This window comes from Helicoverpa zea, chromosome 19, assembly GCF_022581195.2.
Source record: "Helicoverpa zea isolate HzStark_Cry1AcR chromosome 19, ilHelZeax1.1, whole genome shotgun sequence".
NCBI lineage: Eukaryota > Metazoa > Arthropoda > Insecta > Lepidoptera > Noctuidae > Helicoverpa > Helicoverpa zea.
This window is the reverse complement of record NC_061470.1, coordinates 1334727-1353999: the sequence shown is the minus strand read 5'-3', so window position 1 is coordinate 1353999 and position 19273 is coordinate 1334727. Positions and strand designations below refer to the sequence as shown.

Below are 19273 nucleotides of genomic sequence, written 5' to 3'. Positions count from 1 at the left end.
ACTTAAATATCATGATATATCATGATAGTAAGTTGAGTATCACGATACTAAATATCCTGATACATGCCAGCTATTGAGTCATAAAAATGATTCTATCTAAACTATCAATTTTAAGCTTTTAAATAACTATAGAGAAAAAATGTAAGTATAGAAAGAAAATGCATCTAAAAGCAAGATATTAATAAATAGACGACAAAATTGGAAGTTATGTAATGTCAAATTATATTATTTGTGTCAAATTAAGTAGTAAAGAAATGCACGTATTATTACAAAAATGGAAGTTTTTATTTAGGCATGTTTTTATTCGTCGAAATAACTACGTACTCAAGCCCTAATTATTGTATTCGATAAAGATAATAATTATTTTCTCATAAGATCCATGTTAATATTCGAAGTCGTGAATGTGTTTAGCGTTTTCAACAAGTTCGGCTAGGCCGTAAATCGTGAAATTCTAGTCAAAATTGAGGCAACACTCGAGATTATCGGTAACAATTCAAAATCAAAATACATTTCTTTTTATTCGAGATATTCGTTTACGAAATCTGTATACAATAATGACTTAGTTAATATACAATATTTTTAACGTGGCCGTATCAATTTTTAAATTATTATAATCTACCTACAACGACTATTCTGGATGGGTTTGTGTTAATTTTGGGGTGAACCAAAATTGAATACAGCGCCATCTATCGTCGGACACATACAACATCCTACCTTAGCCAAAGCTTTTAGTCAAACTCTTATTGGAGCTAATGTTGAAAAAACCGTCCTTCCCTTCAAGCATTTCATTTAAAATCACACTCATGACATACATAATAAGCAACAACTACTTTAGGAAATTGATTTTTTTTCTATAATCTTATCGGCTGGAAATATTTGAATAAATTATGTTAAACACTTATAAAAACCAAAAATCTTTTGGCATCCAAAATCTTGCATGCAAAGCACCATTCAATCTTTACATTAACAACCTCAATCACGCTCCTACTAACGCCATCTATTAACATACACACAGCACTACAACAATTCAGTGTTGCCAACATTAGCTCCAAAAAAGTGACAAACAGTCAAACATTATAACCCTTAGTACTACGCAGGCCACTTTTTATTTTATGGGACATTTATGTTATGACAAAATATATGAAATCTGTTTATTTTGTACGAAAATTATATCACATGGTTTAAATAAATTTTAAGGTGAAATTGCAACGGTATTTTGTAGCACTTTGTGTTTTGAACACAATTTTTTGCATATTAATGTTATGTTTTACGTTAAATTATATTTTGCTTGATGTCTCAAAATACAAAGTGCGATAAAAAAAATAATGAAAACTTGAATTAACCTGAGAAGTATACGCCGCTCAAAATACGCCAACGGAGTTCACTATGAGTGGCGCATCTTACCCAAAGTCTGGCCCGAACAAAACGAAAAGACGTAAATTGAGCAGCTCAAAATACGCCTACTAATATCCCTACATACATACTTTACGCCTTTACAAAGTATGACGTAAATTGAGCGGCTCAAAATACGCTTGCTAAAAGTTCTTGGCGTACTTTACGCTTGGCGTCGTAATGTTAGCATAGCTAGGCGTACCGCGTTAGTGTCGGCGGCGGCGTCAGCTGCGCTTGCGCGTAGAGTCGGCAGCAGCCGGCCGCGGCCTCTGGACCAACATCTTGAGGGCTCCGGCAGACATTAAGTAGAACCAGTATAGTTGGGGTAGAAGGAGTATGCAGATGGAAATCTTGCAGCCGGTTGGTAGGGATTTTATTGCCTGAAAGAATTATAATTTGCATTATTATATCAGGAATCCATACTTTTATATATATATACAAAAAATACATTTTCTTGTTTAATCCCCTTAGGACCCCGAAACTGCAGAGCCGATTAAATTCTTAATTTTTCAACAACAGGCCGAGTAACATAGGTTATATTTTATCAGAATGTAGATAGAACTTCCTGCGGGGTGGGGATTGAAACCGTGGGAAACAGCTGGTTTAAAATAAATGAATCACTATTTCCCTTATCTGCCATTGTTGAAACTAATATTTATCACAAACATTTCCCGCGTTAGCAGCCAATTTAAATCATTGATTTAATTTTACCACCAAACAACAAAATTAAAAATAAAATGTCCAAAAAAAATTCACTCACATCGACATACGAAAGGCCAATAACCCTGCTATACAACAGGCAGACATACGGCAGACTGATCACCCGACACACGAAGAACGTTAGCAGCATCAGTATGCCGTTCACCACGTAGAGACGGGAAGACTTCAGCTTCAGCCGCGAGAGGATGCCGCGGACTGACACGAAGGGGGTTGATAGTTCCATTAGGTAGACGAAACCGAATGTGCAGTCGCCTAGATTGCCGCGGAGGTACTGGAATTTAAACAGGGTAATTTGTAGTATACTTACCTAATTGTGGAAGTAATTAGATCATCATCCTTTCTTAATTATACTTGGAGTCGGCACAGCATGTTTTCTTCTTTAACTTTTACTTGCCATCATCTCACAAATAACATTCTTTCTAACCATATTAGTTTTCACACAGTCCGTTCGTCGTTTCTTTCGTCATCCCCTTCTATTATATCCATGTAAAAGTAATAAGATGTGATTTCTAATATCTATTCTCATCAGTCAGCAATCAGTCCTAGACTTAATATGTGAAATATTTTAACACTGTCAGATTAACCTATACTTAATGGCATCTAAATTCAACCCCAGTTTCGGATTGAAACTGCAGATTTTTTTTCTCAATATTGTTTCGTAGCTATTATTATTTCAGCCACTATTTAATTCTTGTAAAATTTGGAAGGCCACAGAAGAACCACTATACTCAAATAGTAACAAGTTTTGTAAATCACAAAACTCTTGATATACTCACCACAATAACCAAAAACCCGAACCCTCCAATGAAGAGATGGTGCATCAATATGACAGGTTCATGCTTGCAGTACGCTAGGAAGGAGGTGCCTTGCTTCTTCACGACGGCGCCGTCCCCCGACGGGAGCGCGGGCGCGGACCCGTTCTTGGAAGGACGCCGCTTGACGGACATGTCAGTGTTTGAGTTCATTTGGACGTGTACCTGGAAGGAAGTTGGCGATTTGTGAATAAATGAGGTAAAATCAATGAGTGCCTGAAGAGAAAAGAGACCTAAATTGTGTAATTTTTGCAAGGTCATTTCTATACATATTTGGCTTGAACTTGAAAAGTTTGCCATTTTCTTTACTATCCAAAATTTGAAGTACGGAAATTCGTTTTACCAACACGACACTTTAACTTTTTGTGGCCAGAATTTAGTCAACGATTACATGAAAGCAACTTCTACAACCTTCCAATGGCTTACCAATAATGGCACCATAAGGCCGATGTCAAATTATGACCAAATTGATGGTCTAATTTTTTCGATTGTCTCAAAATCTCTTATATATAGAAACATAAAACAATCAAAATTCTATAATGAATATATTTAAATAGACATTTAAAATGGCTCATATCAAACGTATACCATTAACAACTCACCATATACATGCTCCAAATATCATAGAAGAAGTAAGCGGCGCCGAACCAGGCATATGCCTCGGACATGTAGTGCGAGCTGCGCATGAAGTCGCGAGTGCACGACCACAGACACACTATGGCGCCTGTCACGCATGATAAGGCTGCCTGCACTGCTGACACCAGCCTGGGTAGGAGGATGAAGAAGATAAGTTCTGTTATCCATCTGTTGCAGTCCACTAATGAGATCATCTATGTAAAGGTTAAACAGTATCGGGGAAGTCAAACCACCCTGCCTGACCCCACATTGCAACTTATAGGTACTCCTCCGAACACCAGCCCAACGAACACTAGTACCTAAAGACATTAACTCCGTCTGTCAAATTAACAGGTTCTAGGTAGGAAGAAGAGACAAATGTATTTAATGCCGTCCAAATATCATAGAAGAAGTAGGCGGCGCCGAACCAGGCGTACGCCTCAGACATGTAGTGCGAGCTGCGCATGAAGTCGCGAGTGCACGACCACAGACAGAGGCTAGCTTAAAAGACCTAAATGTCTATGGTAAGTTCCTTTGTCTGTCTGCTGCAGCCATAGACATAATATTAGTAAACAGGACTGCACATATAAACCCAAAAAACGAGCCGAGTGAAACAGTTAGTACGGAGGCTGTCTGTCCCTTTCTAATAGGGTGACTATGAGATTAAGCTATGTGAGACAAATCCGAATTTGCTAAGATTTATTTAACGCAGATTGGTATTGAAGTTTTAACTTACACAGTTTGTGACCTTAAGATACTTATAAAGGCTTTTAATAATTAGCGGGAATTAGCAGTATAAAAGCAGGAAGATTCGAAGTGAAGACTGTTTTTTTTTGTATTTCTACTTCATATATAGACTGCTGAGCCATTTATGTCGCCTTTCTTCATTTTTTGGGAAGCTATAACAATAGTACAACAGTTTTAAAATCCATCACCCATATTTTCACTCATTACAAGAATTCATGGGCACCCTAGTTGTTTGGTTTACGAAAATGTTATTATTAGCTAACCTGTGGAACGATATATTGCAACCACCATAGGATTCACTTTTACAAGTATAATCGCAACACTTTTTCACCATTTAAATAGTTTAAATTGATTTAATACAAAAAATATAAACAAAATTTTGAATGCTGATTACGCGCCAAGAATGTTCAGGGTTACCGCTAGAAAAAAAAAATATGTTGTTTATGTTTTAAGAATAATAATTTATATAAATAATTTATTCGTATAATAAATTAATGCGATTTTTATTAATTTGTTGACTTACAATTGTTAAAATAAGATAAAAATATATGTGATTCAATTGTTTTTTTGGAAGACAAAACTGTTAATCACAACATTTTTTATGCTGGCAAGGTGTTAGAAAGAGACAAACAGCCTCCGTTCTAACTATCCCTCTCGGCTCGGATTTGCCTCTGTGTATTATGCAACAAATTTAGTACCTTATTGCGTTGGAATAGAGTTCAATTTCGTAAATATATATTTCGAGCGTGCGCAATCTTGTTTATTATATTACATCTATGGCTGCAGCCCACTAATGATATCAACCATATACAGTTTAAACAATATCTGGGAAGTCAAACCACTCTGCCTAACCACACATTGCAACTTAGCACCAGCCCCACGAACACCAGTACCTAAGTTATTAATTAACTCCATCCGTCAAATTAACAAGTCCGCAAGTCTGGGTAGGTAAAAGAGACAATATATTTTATATTCCCCAAATATTATCATAAAAAATTCAGGAAACTTCTTTAATTGTCCCCATTCTAACAGGGTCGATTGAAGAGTAAGCTTTTATTAGTTCTACAATTCTTATATCATTCATTTCTTAGGTCATCAAGAAAAATATAACATATTAAACGGAAACCTTCACTTTAGATTTCCTTGAACCTCTTAAACCACTAGACCTCCACAGCATACATACTTGTTAGTAATATCGAGCACATCCCCGCAGCTGAGTCTGTACTTGTGTCGGAACCGTGCGCCGGCGCCGGTAGACAGCGCGAGAGCGTTCAGTAGCTCAAACAACGTCATGAAGTAGACGAAGCCGAGCGCTGTGAGCGCGCCTCCACGCTTTGCTGTTATTCTGGAAAAGAAAAGGCGTATGATTTATATTTGTAAGATAATAGGTAGGTGTGGTCATAATTACTGTTACAGCCTTTTTATCGTCCCACTGCTGGGCTCAGGCCTCCTCTCACACAGAGAAGAATTGAGCAAAATACACATTATGTAGCAAAAAACCCTAATATTCACTGTCCATTATGTACCGCGACAAACATGTGACTTGCAAGAGAAACGAAACAGACATGCATTTGAAACTTCACGAAGATTATAAAGCCGCAACGTATGTACCACGAGCACCTAAATTAGTAATGCCATTTTAAATCCATACCGCTTTTCGTTACGTACGACCCAAGGGCGAAGCGTTTCTAGTGTGTCCTATTACAGCCCAAGTAAAACATCGCTATATCTTCTAAAGAATAACTTGGGTATCGTGTCTTGAATGTCAGTCTGAAATCTTAACTAAGGCAAGTCATTATGTAATTGATTTATATCGTTATTTGTGTCATTTCATGACAAAAGGTGCCTTATGGACTTTGGCGCTTAAGTCATTTGGAGATACAAATTCTCCAGCGGGGCCCAGCAGGGCTTGCCGGGGCTGCGGGTTGTTCGAAAGAGATACCGCGGCCCTGGTACATAAAAGGCCTATGACGGAACACGACGGTTTTTAGTCAGTAAGAGTCTGACACTCCCTCACCGCTGCTAACCCACAGCGGGAGGGGTCATTTGATGACTTTTGACGTCGAAAAAAAAAAAAAAAGATACAAATTCTACAATCTTGCTTAGACTAAAAAAACATAATGTCGTAAGTGCCAACACCCATAAGGTACCTTTTACCGCGAACTGACACATTTATTGAAATTATATAAAAACGAAAGAAGTATTAAAGTACTTTATATAGTTCTTTGAAGGTTTATCGGTCTTTAGATACTTTTAAGAGCCTCTAGAGAAGATTAGAGAGCATCTTGAAACACAGGTCGTATTGCGTAATTTATCGCTGACAAATCGAAAGCCGGACCTCCGCTTAAGCTGACATCAAGCCTCTTGATCTTAGCTTAAGTCGCACTTGATTTATCAGTAAGCGTTTCAAGTGAGATCTGTTGTTTACCTGAGATAGGTACTTTCAGAAACGATGACTTTGTCAATGTCTATGTGACCTTCCATTAGACCTAAGAGCTTCTATGACCACTCAATATACTCGAAACGCATAAGCAAACCCCCAGAAAGAATTAATAATGAAATTGGACTACTAACATAACACAGTCAAGAGTCAAGACCTATATCAAAAATTATTCATACAGACATCTTCAAGAAACCCCCAAATATAAGAAACAGTTACATCTGATCCTTACGATGATTACTATCTGGGTGTACTATGCCAAATCGAATGACAAATAATCGAATGCCAATTGATCGACCACTATAAATCGAAATTCTAAATACTCGAACATTCATAATATAGAATGGTTATTAAATCGAACATTCAATACATCGCGCAGTCAATACATCGAGTGTTCGAAATATCGAATGTTCGTTTGATCGAGCGTTAAATGCATCGCATATTCATCCTATCGAAAAATCTATATTTTTTATGTATACAAGAAAAACTCGAGAATGTTCGAGTATTTAGAATTTCGATTTATAGTAGTCGATCAATTGGCATTCGATTATTTGTCATTCGATTTGGCATAGTACACCCTTACTATCTGATCCAACAGATAAACTGTGTATACAGTTTTGTTGGACATTTTGTACTTTTTAGAATATATAATGTACCTTCTAATAAGCAATAAATAAAAAATAAATAAAGACATAATTCAAGCAATAAAACTATCAAGACCCATCCGGTTACACACAACGGAGATGAAACGTCACTCGTGCCAAAACCAGCACGTTTTGTATGAAAAGCGTTAATCGCACGTGTATCTGCGCAAATATTGACGCTAAACAGGACTTTGTGTGTCAAGGTCGGTTCGACCCACATCGTAGGAAAAACAAACACATATGGAGATTTTATTCGAGATGAAATAGGGTATGTAGCATAACATGTGTATGGAGAATCTGTTACAGTTTATTACCTAAAGGTTGTTAGATCAATTGTTTCTTTAAGGTCTATTGAATCAAGAGCGTAGTTCCCCTTTGCAAATGTGGATGTACTTTGGGATCAGTCCTAGATAGACCTAGCTGGAAAGATCTGTGCAACCATGTCGTTATCAAAATCTCCAGCTTTTGGGTCTAATTTTCTTCTTTTCAAACTTTGCTTCTTTAAAGAAGATTTTTCAGTCTTATGCAATAGTTGAAAGAGCAGATCCAGAGATAAAAATTCATCTCGTCAATTTTTAATTCATTCAAGAATAACATTCTGTTATCAAAGTACATATTTTTAATGCATGCACCACATATGAAGACCTTTATTGCGTCAAATATTTATTAAGCACTTTTGCATGCCAAAACCAGTCTTATATCTAGATGATAAAGATCATTTTCAAACGGCTTTCGTTGATGACGTTTCGACAACACCGCGATATGAATGCGGTGAACTGAAAAACTATTGGAGTATGAAAAATGGCGAGGTTCATTGGAAAACGTTTAATTGTACTAATGTGTGGTCATGTTTAATGGGAGGTGAAATGTGGGTGCAAACACTTTCCCATACGTACGTCGTTACATACAGACTGTCTCTTTGTCAAATGGTAAGCTATAGGCAGTTTTCTGTAACGGGTATTCAAAATACTGTTCAAATTACATTATGTATAAACATTACATAGCTTGATTATGTGAAGTTCGATTTCTTCCATTTGGCAAAATTAAATGGAAGAGAAATAGTTTCAGAACTCATAATATATCTGAACGCTTAGTCTTTCACGCACAATATCCCTGAAGAGGAATATCTCTTAGTCATGAATGTGCGAATTATCAAAAGAACCCGACAACACGGGAGCAAAAATCTTTCGAGCGTTGGGCGCCAAAATCGATATTCTACTCAAAGGCGATTGAAGATTATACGTCTTGTCCTGAATTTTAAAACTTCTGGGAAGCTTTACTTTCTCATCTTATCGTATTCGATTGGACATGTCTTGGAATTCGAACATTTTTGGCATCGCCAACTTACTTATACGAACTTATCAAGGTAAAGATTACTCTGAAAGCTCAGGAGCAAATTGTGGTTTACAAATTGTTCCATACTATCAGCTACAAACGTTGGCGCCAATATAGATAAGCCAATGATTGCATTGTAAAATTAGTATTGACTCCAATACTCCCATCAAGTTCAGGAGTTGGCCTTTCATCTTCATCCTTCAAAGGAACACTTCTGACCAATGACACATCGGCATGCGCGTTGGCACCAACAATTTGACCCAACCTAACATTTATATTACCGTTAAACAACTACCGGTACGGAACTATTTGGCCACTGACGTCACGTGACCCTTGCTACCTAAATCACGCATGCTTTGAAGTCACACGAATAATTCCACTTCCTGAATATTATTATACACCTTAGTAATTATGTGTATGTATAAGGGTATTAATTAATGCATAGTTGAAATGTTTTGTTTGACAACAGAAACTGTATTTTCCTTCAATAAAGTTGTTTGTAAGTAATAAACAGGGGAACGATTATGACATTGAGCCCAGTATGAAGGAAAACTGCAGTATGAATAATTCAAAACGAGAGAGAAAAGAAAACGAGGCTCTTTCTTAAGCGAAATTGCAATGAGATCTTCCCAGATTTCAATGGCGGCTACATGCATGCCTGTACATAATGTAATACGTGGCAGCCTATGTAGGTAGCGTAATAACTAACAACAAATTATGAGTAAATGGTCATTTACTGAATTGTTAGGTACTTCAATTAACAACGAATTTACTATGGATTTCAATAACATGCATGTATCTGTAATGTTCATCTTACTAGGGACAAAAATTTGAATTTAGTCGTACAGGGCTCAGTAAGCAAATCCTACAGATGGATTGATTACTGAAATCCGCATTTAACCAACAACGTTTTCAACATAAATAAATATTTTAGAAACATACTTGTCTTCAGGGTTGAGCGAGATGACCAGGTTGGTGGCTGCAGCCAGTGAGCCCGCGTTGCACACCGCGAGGATCGCCATCGCAGTGCGATGCTTCGTCTGAAATAACATTACTTCCATTTAAAAACGTTGAACTAAAGACATTGGTACTCAGCCGCATCTGATTAGACTGGAAGCCGACCCCAACATAGTTGGGAAGAGGCTCAGAAGATGATGAACTAAAAATATTATTACCTCTTAGAAATCAAGATAAAACAGTTTATGTACAAGTAATGGGTATTCTCCGTATACCAGTTGCAGGTACTTTCATGATTACTGTTACTGTTACAGCCTTTTTATCGTCCCACTGCTGGGCACAGGCCTCTTCTCACACGGAGAAGGATTAAGCATTAATCACCACGCTTGCTCAATGCGGGTTGGTGATTTCAGACTTTATTGTCCAGGTTTCCTCAAGATGTTTTCCTTCACCTTTTTATCAGCCATTGGTGTCTAAGATATACTTAGAAAGTACATACAAACTTAGAAAAGTTGCATTGGTACTTGCCTGTCCTGGAATCGAACTCATACCCTCATACTCGAGAGGTTGGTTCTTTACCCACTAGGCCACCACGAGTTTCATGATTATGAATGAATAAAAAATGCAAAACAAAGTTACATCTGTTATTGCAACTTGATACAGTGAACGGAAGGATGCAGTGAATGGACATAAAAGACAAAACAATAGGTAGGAAATAGGTGTTTCGTTACACAAATATAGGTACAAGAAATCGGATCTGCAAGATCTAGTTAACGTTCATACGCTTAGTTCATATACCACACCTAGCTTAAGCCAGCGGCTTGGCCTTTGGCCTGCATCCCAAAAGTACCCTTATAGCCCTCTTCGAGAAGTGGGCTATTTCCCAAATAAATAATTTTTCAGTCTGAGATTAGCTTACAAATATAAGACGCTATTATTCTGCTTCATGCACTTTGGTCATATTATGCACAATAATGATGACAAACAGTGTCACATCACTCAGAATAACTTTAATTATCATCGTTTATCACCTGTATTACTAACTTTATGTGTATCAGATAAACATGGTAAACAAGAAAATGACGTAACGACTTGTTTCTAGAGACGAGTCACGCTATTTACCTTAGGGATATAAGCAGAACGCGACGTTTTAGAGATTAGATCAATAATACTATTAGTTAAAGTAAGTAAAGAAATGGACCAAGAAATATAAGTGATTGTAAAAGCAATATTTAAAAACAATAATATTAGAACGCGATATTACCAGTACTTAAGCAATAGATTAACCAAAGATAAACACAGGAGACCACTAAAGGTGAAACACACACGGAGTTTTAAACACTTGAGGGAAATGATACAAACGGGCTAAGATTGGATTAAGAAAAACATGGTTCCATAAATCCTGGGCACCATTCTCTCACTCACAGACAAAACAGTGCTACAGACAGAAACTAGAGGTCAAAGTTATAACATCTTCATTTGCAAAGGTCGTATTTGTAACACCCCGTTTTTGAGGGAGGGTTTAAAAATAGCCTATGATACAAGTTCAAACCACAATAAAGGAATACTATATCCTGATGATGCTATTCATGTTTACAACAGTACTTAATTCTATTTATACATCGTTTGTAATATTACTACGCACCCAGAAGTGCTTGAATGACAAATGACATCAGTCGGAAGGTCAGCTTCGAACCTATCAATCATTTGTCAGGGTATGTCTACTTGAGGTGCTTAGAAGAATACGTTGTTGGTATAATTTGTTATAATTATGTAAAGTGTGTGTCAAGTGGTACTATATCTTGGACATCCAGGAATCAGCCTTCTAGAGATTTAGTGCATTTCTTTTAAAATACCTTCTGGTTATAGGTGACTCAAATCATCGCAAAACTTTTTGGCACTTTCGAAAGATTTTACATACATCAATTTTGCATAAATTGGAGATCCAAATGTTTAACAAACATTTATGCATTGACCATTTCCTCTAACATTCAAACCGCAAGCCAAACTTCCTATGTACAAGAAGACCAAAAACGCGAAAACTGTCCTAATTCAAAGCAGTACGAATCTACAGTCTACACTTCTAGTGACGTCATAATCAGGTCGATGCGATGGTGTGACCGCGTGACTCATACCGATTGTATCATCGAGTCGAGTGGCCACTGTATCGAAATGTGCGCGCCTCGCACTTTACCACTTGACTGTACAATGGACCTGATTGAGGGAGACTTTATTAATTGAGGAGTTGAGCTGACAGGACTTCCGTTCGGCAAGATCTAGGGGAGCAAACATGTTGTGTTTAGGTATTGAGTCACCAAAGTGAAAGTTCAGAATTTAGTGATAATGTTTTAATGAAAAACTGGCCAAGTGCGAGTCGGACACGCGCACAAAGGGTCTCCTAAAATGGCCCGAATTGAACCTTGAAATATTTATTTTATTCTAAATATAGTTGTTAAGTTTAAATATAGTCGTTTTGTTTCCATTGAAAATATCAACTCCCTTACTATCACGGTTCATAAGATACAGCCTGGTCTGAAAGTCAGTGGTAGTAGCTTCGGGTACGGTGCTCTAAAAACCTAGTCTCTACAAAAGCAAATAATAGACCCAGACAGACTATTCCAGAACATTAGATAGAAGAACCGCCTACAGGGGATCTAAAAAGCAATTTCGTTCAAGTTCCGAACTTACCTAAGTCACACAAGATTTATATCTTGAAATTAAGTCTGAAAGTGGGTCAATCGTTTTGCTGGACTACATCGTAGGTTTCACATTTATCAAGAGTAATAAATGAGTAAAAGATATGTTAATTTAATGAATCCAGTCGTAGAAAATACGCGTCAAATATCAAAATGATTTGATGCGGAAGAGAATAAAAACTGCGAACAAACTAGACACCCAAAACTCGTTTTATTGTATAACCTATCATAATTAGTTAAATAGCATTCATACATAGCTTATTATGTTACAACTTTATGCACACTACAGTGGGTTGCCAAATTATTAGGGACACTTACGTTTTTTGTCGATTTCTCACATTGGATGCACTTGACTGCAGTTTTGAGTGGTGTAGGTGTTACAAAAATGTTTTATTTATGTTTGCCTGTTCTTTACTCTTTCTATTATAAGTGGTTTTTGAGATTTCAATGGTTGGATTATTTTCTACAATTTTTTAAATTAAGTGAGTGCTACAGTTTGCTGGAGACGTGTGATAGTGAAAGACGAATTAAAAATTTTAGACAAAAAATATTTCAGTATTAGTGCCTGAAAATTATTTTAAATGTAAGTATTACTATTTAATATTCATGAAATTTTATTTTACGTGCACATATTGCAATATTTTTATTTTTTTTGCCTTTCAGCATGGGTAGAGGTTGTGATTTGACTCCAAAAAAGAAAAGCGAAATTAAAACGCTTCTGCAACACACCAAGCACTCTCAAAGACAGATAGCAGATATCGCTGGTGTTTCTAAGTCAGCAGTCAACAAAATAAAAATTTCTTTGGACCTGGATCAGCCAATAACACCTCAAAGAAAAGGTCATTGCGGACGAAAGCGCATCACAACTCCACGTACTGACCGGAAAATACGCGATATCTGTTTAGATAACAGGAAAAAAAGTGCTGGATTATTAACCCAGATGGCTCAAGAGTCTGGAATAATGATATCCAAGAGAACTGTGCAGCGTAGGTTAGCAGAGGAAGGCCTGACAGGACATCGTCCCGCTAAGAAACCCAGGCTGACAGAGGCCATGAAAAAGAAGCGTCTAGCCTGGACTCGTGAGCACCGGCATAAGACAATCGAGGACTGGAGTAAGGTCAGATAGGGTCCATATTTATAGTCGACTAAATTAAGAACGCATAAATAAAAAATATAAACAACTTTAATTTTTTTTTCAGGTGTGTTTCTCAGATGAGTCATCCTTTGAGATTTTAGCCGACAAGAGCAGCTTTGTGCGACGACACCCAGGTGAAAAATACCACCCTGACTGCATTGTTGAGAGGGTAAAACACCCAGTTAAGGTAATGGTGTGGTCTGTCATAAGTGCCAAAGGGGTTGGGCGCCTCTACATCGTCCAGGGAACCATGAAACAAGACCAGTACAAGCAAGTTTTACAAACTCGCCTGTTGCCCACACTTGAAGAATGGTTTCCAGACGGTGAAGAATTCATGTTTATGCACGATTCAGCACCATGCCATAAAGCCAGGAGCATAACCAAGTTCCTGGCCGACCACAACATCCCAGTACTGCCTTGGCCTGGAAATTCACCTGACATGAACCCCATAGAAAATCTATGGGAGATCACCAAGGCTGAAATAGCCAAGGAGAACATAACCACCAAGGTTAGACTGATCGAAAAGCTTATTAATGTGTGGCACCATAACCCAAAAATAAAACAAAGTGCAAAAAACTGCATAGAAAGTATGCCCAGGCGTATAGCAGCAGTCATTGAGGCGAAAGGCAACGTCACAAAATATTAACTATTTTTTCTGCATGTACATTTATTTATTTATAATTTTTTATTTTTGTTATTTTATTCTTAAATATATTTTATATCATTCTTAAATAGTTGTGTTATCATATTAAAGCTTTTACTATGTCAAAAGTGTGTTTTTATAATTAATTTAAACCAAATACTTTACCAATACCGTGTATTTGTAACTGTCCCTAATAATTTGGCAACCCACTGTATATTAACGAATAAAGTACCCTTGACCCCTTATGTGACTGTTGCAAGATATATTACATAAGCGTGAGATAACTGTATGAAATTAAGATGGTATTTCTGGTCTCAAAACATCGTATGATTACGTCAAGTACTCGTGAACTTGTGGCGAATGTCCTCGATAAATTATACCTATTGCGATTGTATCATGGAGAACAAAATGACTAGAGGAGGTGCCGTAACGGAAAATCTCCTAAGAAAATAGCCCGCCAAAATATGGATGTGAGAAGAAGAGAAACGTAACTGTTTTCGACCTTGTACGCCTTCTTTGGACCCGACCCTTTTTTGTAATACTAAAAATCGTTGACAGAGGTCTCAAAGAACCCAAACGCCTCGTTAGTTCACTTGTAACTGATCGTTTTGGTCTGGTATTTGACCTAGAAGACGACGCCTAACCTCCTACATTATGGCATCTCCGCTCATCTTTCGTTACTACTCCGTGGACTGAACTATCAAAACAACATGACAAACACATCTTTCTTTAATCATTAAAGTGCTCGAGTTATCATTGTCTCGCTATCAGTTAGCTATTTTCGTAGCAACATCCTTTATTAATATAGCCTCGTCAAGTGGTTTTGGGTACTTGAATGTTAAAACTTCCTGCGCATAATCTTAGTAATTGTTAGACTGGATATATTTTTTGCACCTTTTGAAGAATCTGGTGGTGAATGGCAGTTATATTCCAAAGACCATATACATATGACCTAGACCATATCAGCCCTACTAAAATTAAATATTGGACAGTGATGAAGGGTGAGGGAGAATCCCTCATGTGAAATATGAGACCGATCCAACTACCAAGCATTTTCATAATTTAGGCGCAAAAGAGAAGTTTATGAAGACTCTTATATTAATAGGTCAAAGGTTATCATCACAAGCATTTAGTGATGATAAAGTCGTTTCATTTCTTTTTTTTTTTTTGATATTACCATATTCATAAAATAAAACGTATCTTCGAGGCGAAACGAAAGCATTCGCTTGAAAACTGTGTCAAGTTTCAAACGATAGGCGTTCCGCTATTAGATAACTTTACATCGTTGTATTAAATAACGTAAATTGTTAGATAACCCCCTAAGATGTGTTCCGTGCTGTCATAATATTACGTCAAAGATTTCTCTAATTAGAAGATATTTTGGGAGACATCACACGTTGAACACGAAGTATCAGAAACAGAAGAAAATTAAATAGTTTTTTTTTAGATTTTCTATGGTCTCTGGGCCCGATGGAGTTTGTGAAGGCCTTAAGCCATGAACCATAGTACAAATATGAGAAGTAATGGAAAGAATGTCTTCCAGCTTGTGGAAGATGTTAGAATGCAGATTTGTACTTCAAACGGACGATAGCATCCGACTCATGTTAAAATGACTAATGCTGACGATACTAATATTATAAAGATGAAAAATTTGTTTGTTTGTTTGTAATGGATAAACCCAAGAACTACTAAAACAATTTTAAACATTCTTTCGCTGTTGGAAAGCTACACTCTTCTCGAGTAACAGAGGCTATATTTTAACCCAGTACGGTCAGCAATTCCCACGGGACGCGGGCGAAACCGCGGGAAAACGGCTAGTTTTCTATATAATAGTGGACTGTTGACTATGTACCTATAAAATATGCTGAAGTCATAAGACAAATGGTCTAACTATGACTGGTGGAATGTACGAGATAGAGCTCGTTTTGGCGACGGAACTGAATCACTCAAACCAGTCATAATGCGGTTCATAATCTTTATTCCCCTCTGCGGTAAGATTGGAGGTCCCCGACTGATCGGAAAGGTCACCTTATTTTTCCATCGTAAAAAGGTAATAAAGGGGTCACTTTATTTTTCCGTCGTAAAAAGGTAATAAGTTTATTTAAAATTAGTATATACATGACCTCATAGAACTGTTATCAGAGTTTGATTGAGTAATCAGGTTTGATCAAAATTAGAAACTTGTTGTATCATGACCGGAGGGAGTAGTACGCTGATAGATTAGGTAAAATATGTATTTATAATCTAATCAATGGTAATGATGATTGTAAAATACCTTAAAAAACCGTCAAGGGTCAAGTGCGAGTCAGACTCGTGCATGAAGAGTTCTATGGGACTCCCTAAAATATTTATTTTATTCTAGTTTTCAGTGTATTTATTGTTATAGGGGAACAGGTGACGTCACCTGTGAACATTTCAACTTTCTTTATCACGGTTCATGAGATTCAGCCTGGTGACAGGTGAACATACTGTCAGAGAAGTGTTAGAAATAGAGTCCCGTTTAAACTTTGAGTCTGTTGAGTTTGAGTTATCTTTGAATTTGAAAATTACGTTAAATTTATACAATAAGCACGACTATGTATTCACATGGAATATTTTTGCGGTAGGTCAGGCATAAAGAATTCGCCGTTAACCAGCACACCTGGCGGTAATTGAAACGGCTGCACATGCGACTTTTGACCGAATAAGGGAAAGACGGAATTCCTTGTATTTATAATTTTAAATACACTTTTAACTCACTGGAATCAAAAAGTTATCATTATAATCTTAGCAAGAATATGCCCCCCATGATACGTGCAGTTCGCGCCAAATAAAATTGCATTTCTGAAGTTAGCCATATGACATCTTACGCATGTACATAGTGTATTGTTCATACATTCTTGCCCTTACATGTGAATCAAGCTCTTTTTTGTGTAGTTACGGCAAACAGACCTAGTTTAACCTAATCTATACTAATATTATAAAGAGGAAAACTTTGTTTGTTTGGTTGTAATGAATAGGCTCAAAAACTACTGGACAGTTTTTAAAAATTCTTTCACCATTCGAAAGCTACATTATCCACGAGTAACATAGGCTATATTTTATCCCGGTACGGGCAGTAGTTACCACGGGACGCGGGTGAAACCGCGGGAAAACGGCTAGTCTAAAATAAAATTCCAAGAAAATGCACTTACCGATCTTACGTTCATCATTTCATTACCTTACCACATGCTGAAGCTCACAAATACTCAGAATATTCAACTTTCAACTAAACATTAACTTAAATAACAATTTTTATCCTTAATGACAGGAAAAATACCAAAAACGGTGGAAGCAATTATGATTATGGGTTCAGATAACAACAAACTAGATTGTTATGGAAAAGTATTTTTTTCAGTCATTAAAAGTAAGCGGTTTGAAAGTTAATGATATTTTCCATTGGTATTTATTGGAAACTATTTGTTGATGGCAGGAAAAAACATATGGGTAGAAATTCAATATCGATGATAAGTTTAAGTAAGATGATAAGTATCGATGGTAAGGAACTTAGTTCAGAATTTAGTTGCGAGTCATCATTGAAATTGAATTTAGTGATAAGTATTCCTAATAAGCCCAATAAATCTGTTATATTAAATGTGCAATAAAGATAAAAGACCAATATATTGTCATGATTGGTAGATAACACCTGTGATAATTTATCTTATATCAAATATTATGACCCCTTTTATGTAAGAGGTTCTAAATACTTTAGTTAAATTTGTTTAGGCTTTGATTAAGTTTTGACTTGAAGTGTAAATTCTGGTTTTTCCAACATAAAAGACAGACATGTGTTGCTGGGGACTTCGTTGCGCCACTTCGTCTTCCCAGCAAAAAACACATAGAAAGTGGTGAAGGGCGTGTGGGTGGGGGCTGTCTTTTGTTTTTGATGTTCAAAAAGTGCTGATTTATCAGCCTAATTTGAATAAGTTTGAGTTCAGTTTCCACATTCAAAAGTAATGGTTATAATAAAGAATGATATTACATCAGCCATGTTGTTATAAACATAGCTATAATTGAATCTGACCATGGAATGCTTTCTGTAAAATTTGTAATTTTAACACTTTCAAAGTAATTGTTGATGTATGAAAGAAAATTAAAGTAATAATACCATTGTCCATAAAACAAAGAAATATATAATACTAATGTAAGACCCCGTAGTGCTTCACTATGTAAATAAATGCAGAACCGCTCGACCGATTTTGTGCAAACTTCACATAAACCATCTACTAAATAGTTTGAAGAAAGCTTAAACATTTGGTCTGGATATGTGAGGCCATTCTTGAATTTTAAAATTACAACAAAAAGTGACATTATTTTTTACATACATACATACTAGTGGGCCAGATTTCAGCCCAAAGTTTCAATTAATACTCCTTTTCCTCGAAATATTATACATACAAAATAAAAGGGTGTCAGGTACCCATCATATAGATAGACCGTTTTCAATATAATTTGAATTAACACTTATTTTTAATTAGTTAATCTAATGTTATGTTGCACAATAAGAAAGTATTAACAATGCAGGATTCGCATCGAATACTTTTGCACAAAAATTAGGGCAAAAAATAAACACTTTAAATTACAATAATCAGAAAGATTCAAGATAAATCAGTTTTCTAATTTATCTGGAATTAATATCATAACGCCTGTGGTTTCATAAAAAAACAATAATGTATGGAATATTCTGTAACTTTCAACAGCATTTACATATTTCTTAATAATTCCAAAAAAAATAGACAATTCAGCAAATGAAAATTTCAAAAAGTCAAGAAAATCTGCTAAAATTATTACCTTCGAAACTGCAGCTTCCATGATTATTCCGATAAAATATCACTATACAAAACAAACAAAACTAAAACATTGTAAGTTGTGCGTAATTTAATCAGAAAATAAATAAAATTTAATAAAATTCGCAGATTTTCGGCAATCGTCAAATTCCACGATTTTTCTATTTACTAGAACGACCACAGACTAATGTCATTAGCTGTCAGCGCTGTCACGTTGCTCGATATGTCAAAGTCAAAAGACAAGTAAAGGCGGGTACGGTCCAAGTTCCCAACAAAATAAAACTACGCAGTCAGGTTTCTTCCTGAGTAAAACTAAATATTGAATCCAACTC

At 36.3% G+C, this 19273-nt stretch overlaps 1 protein-coding gene across 1 annotated transcript; it reads right to left on the bottom strand.

Annotated features, from left to right (window-relative positions):
• Nucleotides 1–962: 962 nt before the first annotated feature.
• LOC124639689 (ceramide synthase) lies at nt 963–19127 on the bottom strand. The gene is made up of 7 exons (XM_047177136.1): nt 18946–19127; nt 9648–9745; nt 5470–5631; nt 3527–3689; nt 2889–3089; nt 2153–2383; nt 963–1772 (listed from the first exon to the last, which is right to left on the bottom strand). Exons 1-7 carry the CDS (start codon nt 18964–18966, stop codon nt 1617–1619), a joined length of 1032 nt encoding a protein of 343 aa, XP_047033092.1. The 5' UTR covers nt 18967–19127; the 3' UTR covers nt 963–1616.
• Nucleotides 19128–19273: the final 146 nt, after the last annotated feature.